Source organism: Micrasema longulum, unplaced genomic scaffold, assembly GCF_059751315.1.
Source record: "Micrasema longulum isolate JH-2025_06_02 unplaced genomic scaffold, ASM5975131v1 h1tg000485l, whole genome shotgun sequence".
Classification (NCBI taxonomy): domain Eukaryota; kingdom Metazoa; phylum Arthropoda; class Insecta; order Trichoptera; family Brachycentridae; genus Micrasema; species Micrasema longulum.
In genome coordinates this window covers 362,571-382,014 of record NW_028277682.1, presented here as the reverse complement: position 1 = coordinate 382,014, position 19,444 = coordinate 362,571, and the positions used below count along the sequence as shown (strand labels likewise).

Here is a 19,444-nt window from a genome sequence, read left to right as displayed (position 1 = left end):
ATTGAAAAATCATCATTGCTTACTCTGGTCGACCGCTAGTACCCTGTACAAAATTCTCCATGGTGCGACTTTACGACATACTGTTGGATTTTTTTAAGCTGGCGTGCGCCATACTTTCACATACACATTGTGGCGTATCCGTGAGTAAGCCCATGGTATGACATCGCACGGCAAACGCATTAGGAAAATAATCTCCGTCTCTCTCGCGCTCAGACGCGCTTATGAGCATAGACAACTATTGCTTTATTAGTCGCTAATGATACGGTAATACAATATACACAGGATGCTTCTGCGTTCGTCTAAATTTCGCTGTGATTCTTAATAGTAAAAATATAGGTAATAATATGTACGAGGTTTGGTTAAAATTGAATACATCGTTTTTTTTTAATCAACATCCCGTAGATTTTAAATGCGTTAGTGTGAGTTTTCTGAACGCGTTAGCTTAAGTTTAACCACCCAGTACCTACAATTTAAAATGCTATGAAATCATATTATATCTATGACATAGGTAACGAGTAACGAAGCATAAGCTGAGGCCAACAAGCACAAACAAACATGCACGAGCTTAAGATGTTTTATCTTCTGCTTGCAGAACCAGCCAGCCAATGGTAATGCCAGTAGGAAGAGCAATGTCTTTACTCAACCGTATCTCTTCGGATATCGGCATCTTTCGTGTTACTGAAAGAAAATTCAGAGATGATAGCTTTATTGGTATTTTTATTTTACCACATTTAAATTGTATAGCTATTTTTTTTTCTCCTGCTATGTATGCCTTTAATATATTTTTGTAATGTACATAAACGTATTATAAGTAAATGAAATTGAAACACCAATTTAGACTATTTAATACACGAGGGCATATAATTTAAGAATTGTTCAGAAGCCGCATACGCGCATCAATCAGAAGGCGACTAAACTACTCTTAAAATAGTAGTTTTACGTTTTGACCCATTAGTTTCTTTGGAGACGTCGCTCAGTAACAATTCCTGATTTGAATCCAACTATGCCGTGTTGTGTCGTTTTAAAGTATAGAAATACTGCTGGGATCTTTAAGAAACAGGATGAGATCACATTTCATGTGTAATTAGCAAATGCATGTGTAAGTAACAAATGCATTACTTAAAAATTGAATTATTTTTCCATCTGTCAGATTGTCAAAGAAAACAAAAGGGACATTTCGTTAGTGTTGCCAAGGTAATTTTTTTTTTACCCCACTTTACTCATCCCATGAGAGAACTAATGAAAATTGGATCTTGGATTAAATAACACCGTGGTGGACATTTGACCGATATTATCTTTAAAACATCAAATATGATTTAATATGATATAAAAATAACCGTTTTATGTAAAATAAAATTTGTTTTATATTTGAAGTTCAAAGTTCATTAATTCAATTACTCTTATTAAATGACCTTTTACTTATCTACTCTGTTGTGTCAATCAATGTTTCCGCGTGCACAATAAAATTTTAGAGGAATTAAGAGATTTTTTTTTACCTTACATTTGTGTAATGATTATATTTTTTATCATCTGGAAACATTACGCGGCGACTTCACGAATGCGCGCGGTGAAAGTGGGGGGATTTTCGGACACAGTTCGATGTATTCAACTATGATTCTACGCTCCTTCTATGCATGAGAGTATTAGAAACAAATTTAGAAATCTCCACCAAAAACGGAAAAATAGTTATTGATGCCAAAATAAACTATACATACCTACCTAAATAATAGCGCAATTCAAAACAGTCTCTAAATCGTCCAAAAATATATTTCAATTATACTACAAGTAGTATCAAGATACGCCAAACTTAGCATTCTTCATTGAGTTGGTGAAGCATAATTAGATCACAATTCTTTTTTCAAAGTTTTTTGCAAATATCTCAGAAACTCCTTCAATGGAGATTGCTTTTAATACCCTCACATATACCGATAGGTAATAACAATAAATTACCACTTACAAAAAAAAACAATAAAATAGCAATAAAAACACATCAGTACATATATGTTTTTTTTGGCAGATGTCATTGATTTTATGTTAAAGACGCTGACAAGAAAACAAAGAACTTAGCTATTTGGTTATTTATTTCAGTTTGAAACCATTTTGTTTATTTGATGTTATTTTACTAAAGCAAGGAAAGTGAAATGGCAAATTCAGAACCATCGCTCGAATTTCTCAATACGCAATAGCCATTTCGTTCTAGTCTTTCTTGCATTATAAACACTCATGTCATCTGATTGTCCAACTGCTGGTTTTATTGTGTATTTTGAAAGTAACTCAACCATTTAATGAGTGGAACTTACGATCAACATGGCATTTCCTTAATTTATTAGCGTCTTCTCCGTGGCACAGTGCGTACAGGTTCTTTCCCGTCAACTCCTCAGCAGTGTAGTCCAGCATATCAGATACTCTGGAAATAAAAATATTACAAATGAACTTGATTAAGCATTCATCTTTAAAAAATATACAATTTTCGCTGGTTCAAAAATATATGTGCGAGGCAGTGATGGGTCAGATTAGACCCAGTTTTAAAACTCACATTTAGGGCATTTTTTGTGGGTGTTTCAACATCATTTTGTGGTCGATTTTTTTTCAGAATATTGATTCCTATTGAGGAAGACGTGCGGTAATGTTTTATGTACGATTTTTCATGATTCTGTTACGGAAAATCACGTTTAAAAATTACTTTTCACATAATTAATTAATTTCAATACTAATGGATCTAATCGGACTATCTCCGCTGGGTATATAAGTTAATTTGAATTATTTGATGTGCTTGGGAGTATATTCCTATCTTGTCTACAAACATCTGGATATGCTAAAATATTGTTGATTAAACTAACTAGGGTTTCATCATTGATCTTATCGCGGGGGTAGAGAAGAAAACAGTTTGGGGATTTTTATTTTATGCATGCGAATACATTTTGATTCATACGTATTTGCTACACTGATGATTAAACGTCAAATGATGTAAAAAACTGTTTGAAAAACGAATACGGTTTTGTCCATTCAACCAAGTTTTGGGTAATGCTTAAGGTAGCAATAATATTCTAAATGAAAACCATATTTTTTGTTGCAACAGAGAGGGAAAACATTTTGAGAAGGGAGTTAGGAAGTCTAGGCAACTGTGAATCCGTTTCGGTGAAAATATTAAAAGGTTGTGTTTTAGTCTACTCACTTCGGTTCGCAGTGAGCTATTCTGAAGTCGAAGTTTATCCTCGTGACAAACATGTCGCACTCCAGCCTGATCTCGTGCACCGAGGGCGGCGGAAGGGCGATGGCCAGCGCCACCATCCCCAGCAAGGGCGGGGGCGACTTCCGGCTGTGAGAGAAGCTGTATTGGGGGCGGAGGCGGCACAGCATCAGGACGACCTAGAGGGAGAAAAAATATTAGTTATAAAAATACGGGCAGAGAGCTCAAAAGCTAAGATCATAAAAGTGAAACTTATATTTATATTAATTTTTCTGACGACCTGTCTTAGAAATGGCTCTACCGAGACAGACAAGGGCAAAATAAGACAGTGGCTGAATCAGAAGTTTAAATATGAATGAAAATAATTTAAAGCAATTATGTATTTGTGTGTTGCCAGGCAATTTTGATGGTTATTTGAACATTGATTTTCTGTCACTTTCTCGCAAATGCTTCCCCGATGCTGTGCAAAAAGATAACTGCACGTCGGACTAATCGTTAGCATGAGCTTAACTAAAATCTACAAAATCGACGTTTCGCTGTTCCGTTTTTCGCACCTCAAAACTGAACCGATTTGTTGTTTTTTAGAGAGTGTCAGAACGAAATTTTCTGTATCTGTACTGTATGCATTTTTCAAAAATAGTTATCATATTTGTATTCCGCACGTCCGAAGACAGCAGATAAGACAAGACGCTTATAAGGGTTTTTGGAAGGTTCTAGTTCCCATAATAACTGACAGGCGCCGCCACCGTGGCGCAGTTGTTAAGACTGCCAACTGTGAAACTGGCGTCGCGGGTTCGATTCCCGACAGTTGCAAGAAAAAACATCTCATAAAGATTTTTTCTCAATCGGTGTGGGTGATGCGGTGTGGAAGTTTAGCGGATTATTCCTTTAGAAAAAAAAACATAACGATAAAAACACCCCAATAGTAAATACCGTATTTTTCGGACAGTAAGACGCATCTTTTTACTTTAAAGATTCAACCAAAAATTGGGGTGCGTCTTATGATCTGATGCGTCTTATAGTCCGCAAAATACGGTATATAGATATCGTATTTTGCGCACTATAGAGTAACACGTTTGTATGAAAACAAGCGATTTCCTCTAAAACTTTGTTTATTCTGAGGTGGCATTAATAATTTGAACAATAACGGTATTTTTACATGTAATTGCTGACACGCTAGAGTATCCTATGCACCATAAGGTCCAGAGAAGAGAACTTAAAAATAAGTAACGCTGTCATTGGTCAAATTTTCATTAGATATGAAAATTAGAATTAAAACTTGCTGAACAATTGATATAAACATATCAAGGGTAAGAAATATCATCGTCAAAATTCCTCCCTATAAAACATAATTTGGTCAAAGTTGCAAGGATTTGCCAATAGGAAAATGAAATTTTATGGCTAAACTTTTAAATTTACACTTCGTCCTATTAAGCATTTTGAATTCACGCCGACGATATATTATAATATATGTAACTGTATCTAAGGTTTCTAGCTGCAGTGGCAAAACTCCACGGGTACAAGCTAGTATTATAACCTTTCTAGATAAGGTGCAATTAGCAGCCGAATTAGTTAATCGTCCCGGAGATAGGTCCCGTGTAACCGGCTCTAATCAGCCGTAATTTGTAAATCCGGGGGTAGAGATCGGCCATATTAGTCCCATACAGAGATGGAATTACCCGAACCGTATAGATCGCAATCTGCGACGCCCTTACGACCCTAATTGCACTCAGGTGACGTCATAATTCAAGATGGCGCCGCCGGAAGCGGAGAAACGGCGGGAAACTCTCGCGTCGCATTGCCAGATAAGTAATTTTAAGTGAATTTATTGTTCCTTGTACTATATTCCTGCACAGTAATAGTAGGCAATATACCTACACATTAATTTTGTGTCTGTTTGTGTATGAATTTACGGTCTACACTTAAATTCAACGCAAGAAATAATAAGCATTAGAAAATACACTATTTTATTTATTTAACTTTTTGTACGTTATGTTAAATAACATGTACAAATATACATTAGCGGGCTTATTGCTAAATGGCAATTTCTTCCAACCAACCACCAAAATAAAAGTTTTATTTTTATAATTCAAGTTACAGAACATATTCAATAGAAAATAAAGATTAAAAAGCTAAAGATATGTAAAAATAGAACTAAACGTATTTGTTTATAAATTATCTTAAATCAAAACTATTACTCAATGGGAAAAAGGAAAAAATAGAAAAAAAGGAAAGGAGGAGAGATTATGGAAGAGAAAAGAGATGTTTCTTCAGACGTGATTTAAACAGAGATAATGTAGTAACATCTTTGATGGTGGATGGGAGATGATTCCACAGTCGAGCCGCATGGACACTACATGAGTTAGAGAAGAAAGAGGAATTGTGGATTAAGAGTGCCTTGAGTATTAGAACGAAGAGGTAAACCATGAACTGATAAGCGTTGAAATTTTTCACGCAGGTATATGGAGCGTTGAAGTACATTAAACCGAAGTGAGAGGGAGAGATAGTCTCTCCGCTGTCTAATTTTGAGCCATTTCATTTGCCTACGATAATCAGAAATGTGGTCATATTTCCTAAGACCAAAAATGTACCTTATGCATGTATTCTGAAGTCGTTCAAGTTTATCGAGTTGCTCACAGCTTAAATCAGTCATGGAAACATCAGCGTAATCTAGAATGGGTAGTAGTAATGCTTGTACAAGGGTGCATTTAGTATTAATTGGTAAAAAAAATTGCAACCTTCTAAGTGAGTGTAGACTGAAAAATATTTTTATCTTCCCATTTTTATTATTGTTAAAGTTTTAAAAGTACCTAAGGTGAAACTTGTAACAAAAAAACACATTTGTTATGCTTTACCCAAGACACAAACCCATAATGCTTTCATAGCCACCCGATAGATGTCTCTGGCTGTAAAGTCAAATGTTAGTTTAGGATCTTTTTATTCGCCCCGGGGTACGAGTTTCTGTTCCGGAAATTGAGTGATCATGTCCCCAGATCAAAATCTTAATTGTTCCATGTGAAAATTGAGCCCACGAGGATATCCATTTGAATTTAATCCGCTTTAGAAATTGAGCGGTTTCGATATTGATAGTGCATGGCAATTATACCTTGCCTCGGGAGTTCTCTGGCGAACTTTTCCTTAATAAATTACAGGAAAATTGTCAAAAGATAAAATTAAAATGTTTGTTAAGATTAATGCCGTGAAACGTGATACCTTTGTTGGTTATTACCAACTTAAATAATGCTTCAAATAAAATGGATAAATTGACATAATAGTAGGTTGAATGCTGTCGAAATGCCATCTCTCGGGGATTGTGCGATAAAACGATGTATGATAACAAATATCGAGATCCATGCCAAAATCAAGAAAGGGCGATTAGACAGCGAAAGAACGGCCAAAAGGATCTACGATGCGAATGTTAATGGATTCAGAACGAAGGAGACCGAGATAGACATGGCATGATCAAATCTAACAAATACTTGAAAATGGACATGCCAAGAGTAGGCATAATCGGCGTGAGTGCTTGAGAAGATGTATGAATGCAGAGGAAGCGAGGTCTGTCTGCAAAGATAGAGTGATATGGCGTTCTATCCTCTCGCCTATCCTTCGGGGAAACGGCGTGATGGTTTGTTGTTGTTGACATTATAGTTCATTTCACCATTCTCACTCTATGTAAGTATTCTTTATATCTACCATCACGCCATATACCCTTAGGGGTAGGCAAAAGCAAAGAGATGTAAGAACATAATTAAAAATACTGCAAAATGGACTTACGTACATTTGTTGGGAAAGACAGAAAAAAATAACCGAAAAAAGCACAAACATAAAATGTAAAAACGGTATTTTTGCTAAGATTTTTACATGTTTGATTTATCAAATGATAAGTTAACAATCTATTTTTAAAACAAAACCATTGAAATTATTTGTAAAAATCATCACAAAAATACTCTTGCTGGACCGGTGAGACAATACTGAAAATGAGTTCAAATATCCATTAACAATATTTTGAGTTTGTTGATTTTTTTTAAACATGGGCTAGAATGAACTCGCTAAAGAGTTATTAAGATAAACATATTACAAGAGTCATTAGTTTTTTTTTTCTTTACTTCCAAACTCAATAATTAAGAGAGAGTCAAATGAAGTTTCAGTATTGCCCCATTTCCGGTAATGTTGAGATACCCGGATGTATCTATTACCCGGTAATTTACCCGATATCCGGATGACTTGAAATGGCAGCCTCTCTTGGTAAGGGTTGACTTCATTCTCACGCAGAAGGCTCTGTCCATCCCCCGGTATATCGAACTGCTTCCTGCTAGAGTCATCTGAGCGGACACTGGAATCAAAATAATAGCCACATTAATATTGAAATAGCAAGATTTTGTGCATTTGGGCAGATTTGATTGGAAGATAACTAAGCTGTGGTCCCTGTTAGATAATATATTAAGTCTAAATATACTGTATTTTTAGAGATCCGCACCCAACTAACCTTAACACCTTAACGAGGAAGTTCAGTACTATGGGAAATTGGATACATAAAATGTTTTCTTACGCGCGGTAAAAATAAGAGCATTTAATTGTACGCCGAAGTTTTCCGAAAATGTATGCAGGTCTTATTAAAAATGAACTACTTTAAAACGTCACAAGTTCTGGTGAACAGCTGTTTAGAATAGCCAAATTATTATGTGTTTTGATATTTTCCGATTTCCGGGGAGCCATGTTTAACGTGTTTTCATACGAACGGGGTTAACATATTTTTTTTACGATTTTCACCCGAGAGTACTCGCTAAATTTAAATAAAATTATCATTAAAATCTTTCGTTTAGTTTTACCATACCCCAACTTGATTTCCATTTTCTATTAGTGAGTTATTTACAACTCGTTGAAAATGGTCACCAAAATTAAAATATTTGGGTAAATTATAAGAACGCTAATATTTCTTTCTTTCAAAAAATAATATGTGTATTCACCAAGGCGTTTTGATTGATATTTTTATTAAAGTCATCAACTATGGAGTTTAATAAAAAAAATGAAAAATATAAATATAATCAAATTTAAGTAGGTACAAACGAATCTAATAAATTATAATCCACTATAATTTTACCGTGCCGTTTAGATTAAGATAGTCCCGTGGCTAGTGTCTCGGACTCACGACTCAAAGGTCCGTGGTTAAAATTCGACTCTTCCCCAACTTGATTCCCGTTTTCTAATCGTGAGTTATTTAAAACTCGTTGAAAACGGCCCTAAAAGTGTAATGTTCTGATAATTTAGGTAAATTATCCGAACAATATATTATATAGAAATATATATTTTTTTTAAACCACCGATCTTCTTCATTTCTATTATCATTACTGTGAGTTATTAAGGACTCTTAGAAAATGGTCCCGAATATCAAAACATTTCGGTAAATCACGAGAACTCGAATACTAATTATGATTATGTATATTTGAAGCACTAACTTTATGGCTTTTCATGTTTATATTCAACTGCACATTAATATTTTGTAAAGAAAAGAAAATAAAATTTAATATGCCGCCCAGTTAAAAAACACGACTGTTCCTTTATCAAGGTTTAAAAAATAAACTAAAATGTTAAATAATACCATTTTCTAAAAAATAAATTTGTATTTTAATATTTTTTTTGATATTTAACATATCTTATAAATTATAATAATAAAAAAGTTCATCTAATTAAAAAAAATATTTAGACTAATTTATGTTAGTTTTTACTTAATATTACCTTGGAAATAATCTTTTCATGTTTATCAATATTTCTAGTAATCTATGTACAAAAGGTTAGTTCTTGATAATGGTAAACAAATCTTAACCTAAATCGTAATCTTTAACTACTAAACTAATGCAAAATTAGCGAAGTATCAAGTGATCACTGAAACCGTTTCATAAGTCTTATAAATGCCTAAATTTTTAAAAGTTTTTTTTTATTTATTACACTTTTGTCTTTGCATTTTACAAAAGGTTTTGTAACCACTAATTATTTGTATACAAAAAAAACTATTCCATTAACGCAAAAAAATCCCATAAAGGAATGGCCTGTGTATGGGTATAGATTTTATTTTTAATTGATATAAAGTCTACTGGAGGAATACGACAGAAATCAAAAAGTTAAAAAATGAGTGCCCATATTAGAACACAATTTTTTTCGCTAAAATGAGAAAATTATAATAAAAGTATATTCTACTCATTAAAAAAATAAGCTACTTTTTTTTATCCATAATTTCAACACTAAATTATAATTGAAACAAATTCATATTATAAATCTCTATCATATTGTCCTTACGAAATACATTAAACAGTTTTGAAGCTTTGAAAAATGAGTGTCTTTGCTCAAGTCTGGATTTACAATGAAAGATTTCAAGTAAGACCATAATATTATTTTCTTATCCGTAGCAATATTGTGATAAAACATTATATTTAAAATAGCTTATTCTTAAATAACCATATTTTCATAACCTTATTTGTGTTTTTATTTATAAATAAAAAATATATAAAACATGAAAATGTATAAAACGTATTACTTCTAGGAGGTAAAAAAAAAACATTTGGGACGGTACATCATTTTAATTTGTGACAATACATAAAAAATCAATTGTACACAATCTAATATAGTAACAACATATATTTAAAACATCAAAACACAGTATTTAAACAGTTTTTATAAAAATAAATTGGGTTATGGTCCCGTGGCTAGTGTTGCGGACTTACGGATCAGAGGTCCGAGGTTCGATCCTCACTATATCCCAACTTGATTCCAATTTTATAAAAATGAGTTAGTTACTACTTACTGAAAATGCCCCCAAAATTTAAATATTTGGGTAAATCATAAAAACGGAAATATTTATTTTATATAAATATATTACGCCTGCATAACACCTATTCTAAGGAATGAAGTATTAGAGAAATTTATTGGAAGTGGCCAATGTTTTCTAGAAACTTTTCGCTAGACTTCGTTGAGCAAAATTTCGACACATTTAGATTTTTTAAGTTGCTTGTATTGGTGGTAGTCACGATGAAACGTATATTTTGAATTCGCACTAGTTAAAAAAAAAAATATTTTCTAGTGCATCGTACGGTTGACCGATTAATTTTTAGGGCAAATAATAAGGTTTCAGAATTGTTGTACAAAAATATGTGATTTTAAACATGAAGAAAAGCACATTCATAATTTAAAAAAGGAATATTTTTTGAATTTTACTTTAATCATTCGTTTGTTTACATTATTTTTCATAACGGAATAGCAATTTCATACGGTGAACATTGTTGTAAGGAATATGTCCATGAAAAAAACAGCTGATTTTCTTTTTAATGCAAGTAAGATCGTGCTGAAGTAATCGGATAGAATTATTTGATTTTTTATCAAGGTTTCCATACACAGACGATGATTCGACACTTAAAAGATGACCGAAGTAACTTGAGACCCTTCTGAAGAAGTTGCAAGGTGTCGGAGCATAATCGCCTCCTTTGTCCGATCTCCGTGTTCGAAAGGGTGAATAATGTCCGGACATTCTTGTCCGAAATAAGAGTTGCCGTAAATATTCACTCTTTTGGCGATTATTTAAGGGTTCGCGTTCGGAGTAAAGTGAGGTCCGCTTCGAATCGAGTAATTGCATTTTTAAATCCTGTAAGGATTTGATCGGTTTATATTTTGCACGATCATTATTTCTGTTCGAATGATTTTGTAAACAAGAAAAATTATATGATAAATTGGTATCTACTTTCATTGTGTGAATAAATCTCAACCATTTTGAGTAGTTTAATTTTTTTTTCAGGATAAACACCCACTCTTAGCTTCTATTTTAAAGGTTTGTCAGCAGGTGGAGAATAAAGAATTTGGAAGGAAATTATGAAAAACAATAATAGTGGTTGGCGCGTTTGCCTTCCATGCTTGAGATTCCGCATTTTCCCTTGCTTAAAGTCAATATGAAATAGTTGTTTGAAATCTTGTTTTATAATGCAATATTTCACTGCCCCATTAGTGGCACCTAAAGCTTAAGACTGATCAATGTAAAATATCGTCGAGATACTCTGTTACCATACAGGGCCTTATGCACCATCGAATGAGAATAATAGATTGACGATGGTGATAATTTTATTTATTTATTTATTTTATTTTATTAATTAATTTCTGAAACCAACACAGTCATAGTAATAAACTATACATAAAGAATAACAACGAATAACAAGACCAATTATGGGAACAAAAATATAAGGGAAGGAAGAGAAGAAGAAATAGTAAGTAAACAATGAAAAAAAAAAGTATATATATATATATATGTACACATACAAAATACATATACATACACACACATATCCATAATTATTCATATATACACATACATACACACATCCATATTTTTACATATATATATATATACACATACATACACATACATGCATACACATATATACATACATATACACACATGAACATGCATATATATATATATATACACATACGTACACACATTAACATATACGCATATACTTAATGCACATACATACGCGTACTATATATAATTAATAATAAAATAATGAAAACTAATAAGTAAAACAATACAAAAATAGTAACTAAAAATTTGCTCTTGTGACGTCTCTATCGCAATTTTATATATTTTTTAAAAAAGTATTTTCTTTCCACGAGCATACTCGATAAATGTATTCATTTTCACCCAGATTCGATTGTTGAAGAGATTTTGAAAAAAGATGATTGAGTCTACTATTAAATAATAAATACATTTTAATACGGTTCAATTAACCATGCGGGTGAAATAAAGGTTTTAGCTCTTTAACTTCACAAACATCAAAATATGAAAGAATTGAAGGAATATTGATGTCCAAATATGGGCAGAATGGTGAATGTTACACAGTGTGTAAAGTGGCCACTCAAACCAGCAAATGACAGATCATAAGCCCTGTAGATGTCTAGACATCTATATTACCTTCTCTAAAACGTTCTTCATCTCTTTTATAATATGTTTAAATTTAGTTTAATCGAATTGTGAATAAATAAATAAAATGAATATAAATGTATTTTAAATTAGTATATCTGATACTCCGGAATGTGCCAATGGACAATTAGAGTGGCTGCTATATCCCCACAAAAACACGTAAAAATTCAAGTGATTAAATTCTGTACCTTAGGGAATAAAACACGGCAGCCCATTTTTTGCCGTTTCGAAGTTAAAAATGCAGAAATAATCGCAACAAACTATTTTGTTTCGCCATATAAATGATTTTTTATGAAATCTGAATTCCACTTTGTTGTAAAGCAAAAAACATCATTAGTCTCAGATAAGCTTTATTATATGTACTATTATTATCAAAATAAGAATTATTTTACATTAATTGTACTTTATATTTATGATGTTTTAGAAAACGCACAATCAAAAAATCTTGTTTCCTGTTTTCGTTCAATCTTCAATTCGTTTCGACTCCTTTAAGGTACAGAATGAATTATTTTTACTTTAAGTTGAAAGTGCTAAAAAAAATCTCAATTCGCACCGCGATGTAAGTTTAAATAAAATTGCATCAGTGATGGTTGTAAATAAATATAAAATGTCTTTTTTTACATGAAAACTGTCTATATAAATAATTTTATACACTCTACAGTAAATTCACCATTATAAATACATATAAGTTATTTATGAATCGTTACAAAATCAATAGAACGAAAGCTGATTGAATATTTTATAAATAAATTACTTTGTATCATTTTTTGTTATCTCACCGAGGAAACAGTGTACATTGTAGATACCGTTGATATAAAATCGTTTTTGCTGCAAATTTACAACTGACATCCATCAAAAGAAAAGGCTCGACTACTGAAAAAGCCTTCTTAAAATGGAAACGAATGGATTCTTCTGTACGCTTAACAATGTAAAAATGTGATCCTCATGACTGTTTTCGTAAAACTTATGGTACAGCGTCTTGCTTTTTTAATACCCGGTAACATTATTTATAATAAATTGCCACACGCCGGAGAAAAGGTATCGATTGATTTATTGGAACGATAATTTTTTATATGGTATTATTTTTTATATAATTGCGTACTGTCAGAAACCAAAGAAGTATTCCGCGGTGTCTTTATGCCAATGTAATGTATAAAACGACGATTTGACTGCAGTTGATCATACATTTCTCTTTTAAGGGAATAACTAGCGATTTACTTCCACTTTATTTTCTATAAAATGATTAACTTTGTGGTCTCAGTTTGCCTTTGTAACAACTGACAGATTTTTAAAAAGCCTTTTTAGAAATTCAACAAACATCAGCCAGTTGGAACGCGTGTAAGATTTTCATAATATAAATATGAATATATATTTTTTATACAGATTGTCACGGCCTCTCATTGCTTACAAAATAGTGTCCGGCCAGACATTTTGTCTTACACCTTAAGGCGCATTTGCGGTAGTTATTTTATTAAGAGTCAAACGGGAATTTATAGTGTGCATAAGACCAATAAAAAAGACATATGAAGCAAGGAAAGACACAGTCAGAACCGAACGAGTTTAGTATTGAGGACTTCTAAGATGAAGACACTGCGCTTGATAGCAGGCAAAACTCTAAGAGATCGACCGAGGAACTCCGGAATAAGAGAGATATGATAGGCTGAGGACTTCGTAAAGTGGAGTAGACAGTAGATAGCAGTGAAGGGACCCGTACGGTCATGTCAAAACAATGCACACTACCAGACTCCCTAATATTGAACTACGTAATCAGCCTCAATGTCCACGTGAAACATCTCCTAAAAGATGTACAGCTGGGAATCCACCTCACAGGAGTAGCAACCCACTGAAGAACAGATCACAGGTCTATAGGAAGAAAGTAAAAGACTTTTCCTTTTTATAGTAAATATTTCATAATAGAGAAACACCATGTTTTTTTTTTAAAAATGCAGTAATAAAGGTCTATGAAATATTGCTAATAAGAAGCCTTTTTTTGTTAAAATTTGTAATTTTTAATTCCCGCAAAAATGGACATTCTATTGACCGCACCTCTAATACGTCACGATTGACGTTTATTTGTTCCTGACCATTCAAATTCGTTTAGGAAATTGTCGCGAATTTTGGCGTCACAACTGTCAAGGCCAAACATGTTGCGTTTTTCAAGCGACGTATTTTTTTTTCAGTTGATATTTAAATTTATATATGACAACATTTCTCCACAATACCCATATTGATTTTGAAAATACAATTAATTATTCTAAAATTCATTTCATATATTTTTATCGGTATTCGTAGTATGTGATATTTCCCTATTATATGCACCTAATGGTGCATCAATACAGTTTGATAAGAAGGCGTGGCGTCTAACAGTTGCAGTTTTAAGTTTCAAATGTCTATCCAATGTTTTATCTTTCTCGGAGATAGTACAGATGGATATCACGTCGCTACAGCGCGAATAACAGAAAAAAATCCTCAAAAAAAACGCTACTAGATTACAAAATCTATTTGCAAGTATCTACATGATGGATAAACAATTAAAAAACATTTACTGTTTTTAGTTCTTTGTAAGTCGGAGTACGTAAATAAAGTCGTGAGCTCAAATTCAGAACGGATCTTTAAATACAAATAATGTATTTGTTTGTTTCGTGTCTAAAGATAGTGCGTTGTGCTATCATGCATGAATTCCCGGATTCAATTCCCAGTAGATACAACCCAATAAAACGATTTTTTTTACAACTCTACTCAACTACCTATTTGATTTATTATTACGGAAGAGTGTATTAGATAAGTCCAATTTATCTTTTTCATCGTTATTTTTAATGAATTTGATACTAAAGTGCAAGAAGCTTTGAAAAACAAACGCTTTGTTTAGAAAAATCTTACGCCAAGAATTAAAAAAAAGATTTATATGAGTAATCTAAAAATATAGGCTAACGTTATGCTGAGAAAACTATGTTTTTTTTCGAAAATGTTGTACAAAACAAGTACTGTATAAAGTCAATACTTCTATTTATAAAAAATATTACATTGACGATTCATATTAATAATTTAATTAACAAAAATTTAAGTAAAAACTTTGTTTCAAATATGAAAAAAATTCTAATCTACGAAGACTAAAATACGTTGTTTACTACAACTATGAGGAACGAGTAACCAAAATTACATAAACAGACCTCAACGACAGAAAAATAAACTGAAGTTAGTATATGACCTCCTTTATCTAATACCAACCAAAGAACTCTTTTAAAAATTCAACAATTTAATATTGCCGAACTTTATCAATAATAATCGTTAACATTCATTCATAAATTAGCCACTGTAATTGTAGCAAAGAACTAAAACATGAAAAGAATGTAATAAACACGGACACGATACGATAATATCTGAACAAAATTAAATTATTTAATAACGGCCGTAGCCAATTTGTACGAATTCCATAACATAGTTTAAAAGTAATAAAATATAAGGTACTTTGTGAAGTTAATATCATACAGACTAATAAATCAGGGACTGAAATTATACAATAAACTTTCAGACAAAACCAAACAAAAGACTAAGACAAGTTTTGCAAAAGATGTTAAAAATATTATCATTAACAATAACATAAAACAAGAGTATGAAAAATTATTTTGCATTATGAATGGTTTTAAAATAATTTCAAATAAAAATTATCACCTCGCAGAAATTTGAAATGAGAAAAAAAACACAAAGAGATTAAAAGGGAGCTTATAAAATTAATAATAATTTTACAATCATATATTTATACCCAGTGTCGGATAGGGCACTGCAGTGGCCCTCAAATTGCAGCATATCTCAAACATTTTTGTTATACGGAAGGTAGTGTTTGATTATATCCACTAGATTTACTAGAATAGAAAACACTCGTTTTCGAAAACCCAGGGTTTTTGTTCTATTTCATAAACAGAACTATGTTCTTCATCCGCCTGGACACGGCTATAATGATTTAAGTAAAATAAAAACGGTAAAATTTCCACTGAAATCATTTTTTTAAGAGTAGTTTTGATTATCGAAATTTACAACAGTCTTAATTTTTTTATTATTTATCTTATCTTATTATTTAGCTTATCTTATTAACATAAAAAATGTCAAAATGCATTTCCATACATTTATTTATTTAAAGCGTCAAGTGCAAGAATATGTGCACTTTTGCGAGCTAATTTTTAAAGTAATATCTTCAAACCAACCAATAAACGGGCTGGTCAAAAGAAAAAAATAAATGTATCTGCCAAAGAAATATTTAAATAAAAAATACATCATAATTCATTGAAATATAAAAATGTTGATATCTACAAAACAATGTACAAGTAAATATTTTTAAAATTCAAAAAATGTTCGGAAGTTTGTTTAAAAAATTCCAAAATAATATATTGTTTGAAACAAAATAACAATTTCTGTAAAAGAACCACGAAAGAAAGCCATAAAACATCTGGACGACAAAGTAAATCAAATTGACCCAATCAATTTCATTGACGCTTTTACAGCGCTATCCAATAAACGGATAAATAAGAAACTGTCTATTTAATCGTAAAAAATGCAGCGGTAAGGGGATGTTCAGTCGAGCCAAGGGCGGGGGCGGGTGCAGGAGGTGAGGAAGGGCGGGGAGGGAGGTTGTATGTGTTGTATGGATCGATCCTTTAGAACGCCCGCCCAATACTAATGAGGCTGTGGGCCCGCCTACGATGCGCGGGCTGAACGAATAACAGTTCATATTGAAACATGAAAAACTACCAAATCGTATCTTTACAACAGTTTAAAAAATACAAAAATTCAGCGATTGAAATTTGCCTTTCTACAGGATTGATGATTTGAAACGCAAAAATTATCCAGATATTAAAATAAAAAATTAACAGAAAATTGCGGTATGCATGAGCATCGAGGAAAATTAATTTAGTTTGAATGAATTGACTTTTTTGTGCATTATTTTTTAATCTTTATTTGCATATCATCACATATACATCAGCCACTAGAAAAATAAAACAAATAAGCACATTATATTCTCAAAGATAGCAGTAGTAAGCGGTAAACTAAATCCACAAGACAAAAATGACATATTACTCGGAAACCAAACACCGCAGGTTATTACGATTATTCTCAAATAAACATATTATATTTAATTATTTCGTAATTGTATTAAAATTAGTGAATAGTTGCCATAAATGTGAATTTTGCCTTTAATTAGATAAAACAAGAAGATGAAGAAAAATGTTATTCCTAACAGCTTTTGAAGAACATTAATAACGAGCCTGGACAGTAATTCAGGACAATCAATTAAACCAGTGACAAACAAACCAGAAATTAACTAAAAATATTTTTCAAAATATGCATTATTTAGCAACTAGCCTGTAATGATGTAGCATTAATAATATCAATATGGGTAATTTTATTATGATACTTAATGTAAAAATAAATGGGAATCATCTTCACTGGAATAACATTGGACAAACGTAGAACTGAGATGTCCTTTATATGCATTTAAAAAATACTTAATGCTATAAGTGATGTCCCGCCTCCGTTACAATCAATTGCTTTTCATGTTCCCAACCTTGTCACCAGAAGTCAAAATCTGCTATTTATTTAATCTTCTAAGATCAACTTTTGTTTTTATGCCCCGATTTCCAGAATGTGTAGATTAGTCAATTCGTCACACAACTTGGAATTCTTCGAGATAGATCTTCCGGCATTTCGTAGATCTTTTCGCCACTAAAACAGTGTTTAGCTGGATGTCTTATATGTATATTATTTTATTGCTATTGTTCGTCTTTGCTACATAGTTTTATGTAGTTTTTGTTCAGATTCTTGTACACGAGTATATGCTTCTTCATATATATGTTAAGCCGTATATATATTAAAAGTAAAGATATAACCTGTTTTTAACACACTCAATAAATTTATCTTCCAATTTACACTTTGCTTTTATTTACATATATTTTTCTTATCAGCTTAAATATTAAGCCACGCAGAAAAATAAATTCAACTTTTTATTATTCAAGTGGTGAAATTCAATTAATTTTGAACGTAATGATGCCTTAATAGAATTATAAACAACCAAAAATATTCTATCATTAGACATTCTCTTTAGTTTACTAAAGAGAAGGAAGTTTGTATTTGATGATACAGAAGCCAATTAACAAAATAAGACTATCGTTGTCTCAGAGTATCAGGGCTGAGAATGTCTTAAAATAAACGCTACTTCGCTAACTTATACCTCCAACAGCTCGCGTAGGCTTCAAACAACCACCCCCATCCAAACATTCCGCACTCACCCTTTCTAACTTCAGTCTACATCATATTGCAAACAGATCACGGAAAGGCAAAAACGTGCAAAATGTCGGCGACACTAAATTTGTTGATAACTCCTTCGAAACGTGGTCTCGTTCGTCTCCCTTTAAACCCAATATAGTGGCATGGTCTAGCGGTAATCTGTACAGGAAACTCTGCGTCGTCAAGGTGTTAAACTACCGTTATTAATGGTAAGTCTATATAATGGTACTAAATATATATTCAAAACAACTCGAAATATAATTAACGTACATAAACTTTTAAAGATTTATTTTGCATTGTGCCAATCAATTTTGGAGTACGGTATAATCGGTTGGGGTGGTGTGAATGACACAGTTTTAAATAGTGTATTTGTTGCACAAAAATCCATAATTAAAATAATACTCAGTCCCGATACAGACATCTACTGAAGAAATATTCCATACATCACAACTTATGACACCAAAACAATTATACGCTAAAACAATACTCACTTATAGATTCAAAAACTACTCTTAATCAAACGAAAGACATAACCCCCACAATACATCACATACAAATAATATAATCACTAGATCCTCAACACATAAACAACTTAAACAAATACAAACTAAAACTACTTTCGGACAAAGGGATTTTGAGTATTATTCGATTAAAATCTATAACGTACTTCCACTATCTATTAAAACAATTAGTAACGAAAAAATGTTTTAAAAGGCTATAAAAAAATAGATAGTGGAGCTAGATAGAAGTAAAATGGATTGTCTCATTTGCTCATACCAATATTGAATCAACTGCTCCACAAGTGTATAGCTTATGTTAGGTTTTTGTTATTTTCATTGTGTGTTTTATAATATAAATAATATAGATGTACATAAATACCTTGTTTTTAAAACTGTCTAAATATTTGTTAATTATCTTCGTTTTTTTAAGTTAGTCTTCTTTGTTTATTCTCAAACGTAATTTAAAAAAAGGATATTGTTAAGTGTCCTCGGCACGAGAAACCCCAGTGAGGT

At 32.0% G+C, this 19,444-nt stretch overlaps 1 protein-coding gene across 1 annotated transcript in view; it reads right to left on the bottom strand.

The window, feature by feature from the left end:
- trh (PAS domain-containing protein trachealess) overlaps positions 1-19,444 on the bottom strand; it is a 169,187-nt gene that overhangs the window by 10,604 nt on the left and 139,139 nt on the right. The window contains exons 6-8 of the mRNA XM_088227024.1: positions 7,399-7,523; positions 3,176-3,369; positions 2,301-2,407 (exon numbers count right to left, since the gene is read on the bottom strand). Of these exons, the coding sequence (XP_088083150.1) occupies positions 2,301-2,407; positions 3,176-3,369; positions 7,399-7,523 (426 nt within the window). The remainder of the gene's footprint in view (positions 1-2,300; positions 2,408-3,175; positions 3,370-7,398; positions 7,524-19,444) is intronic.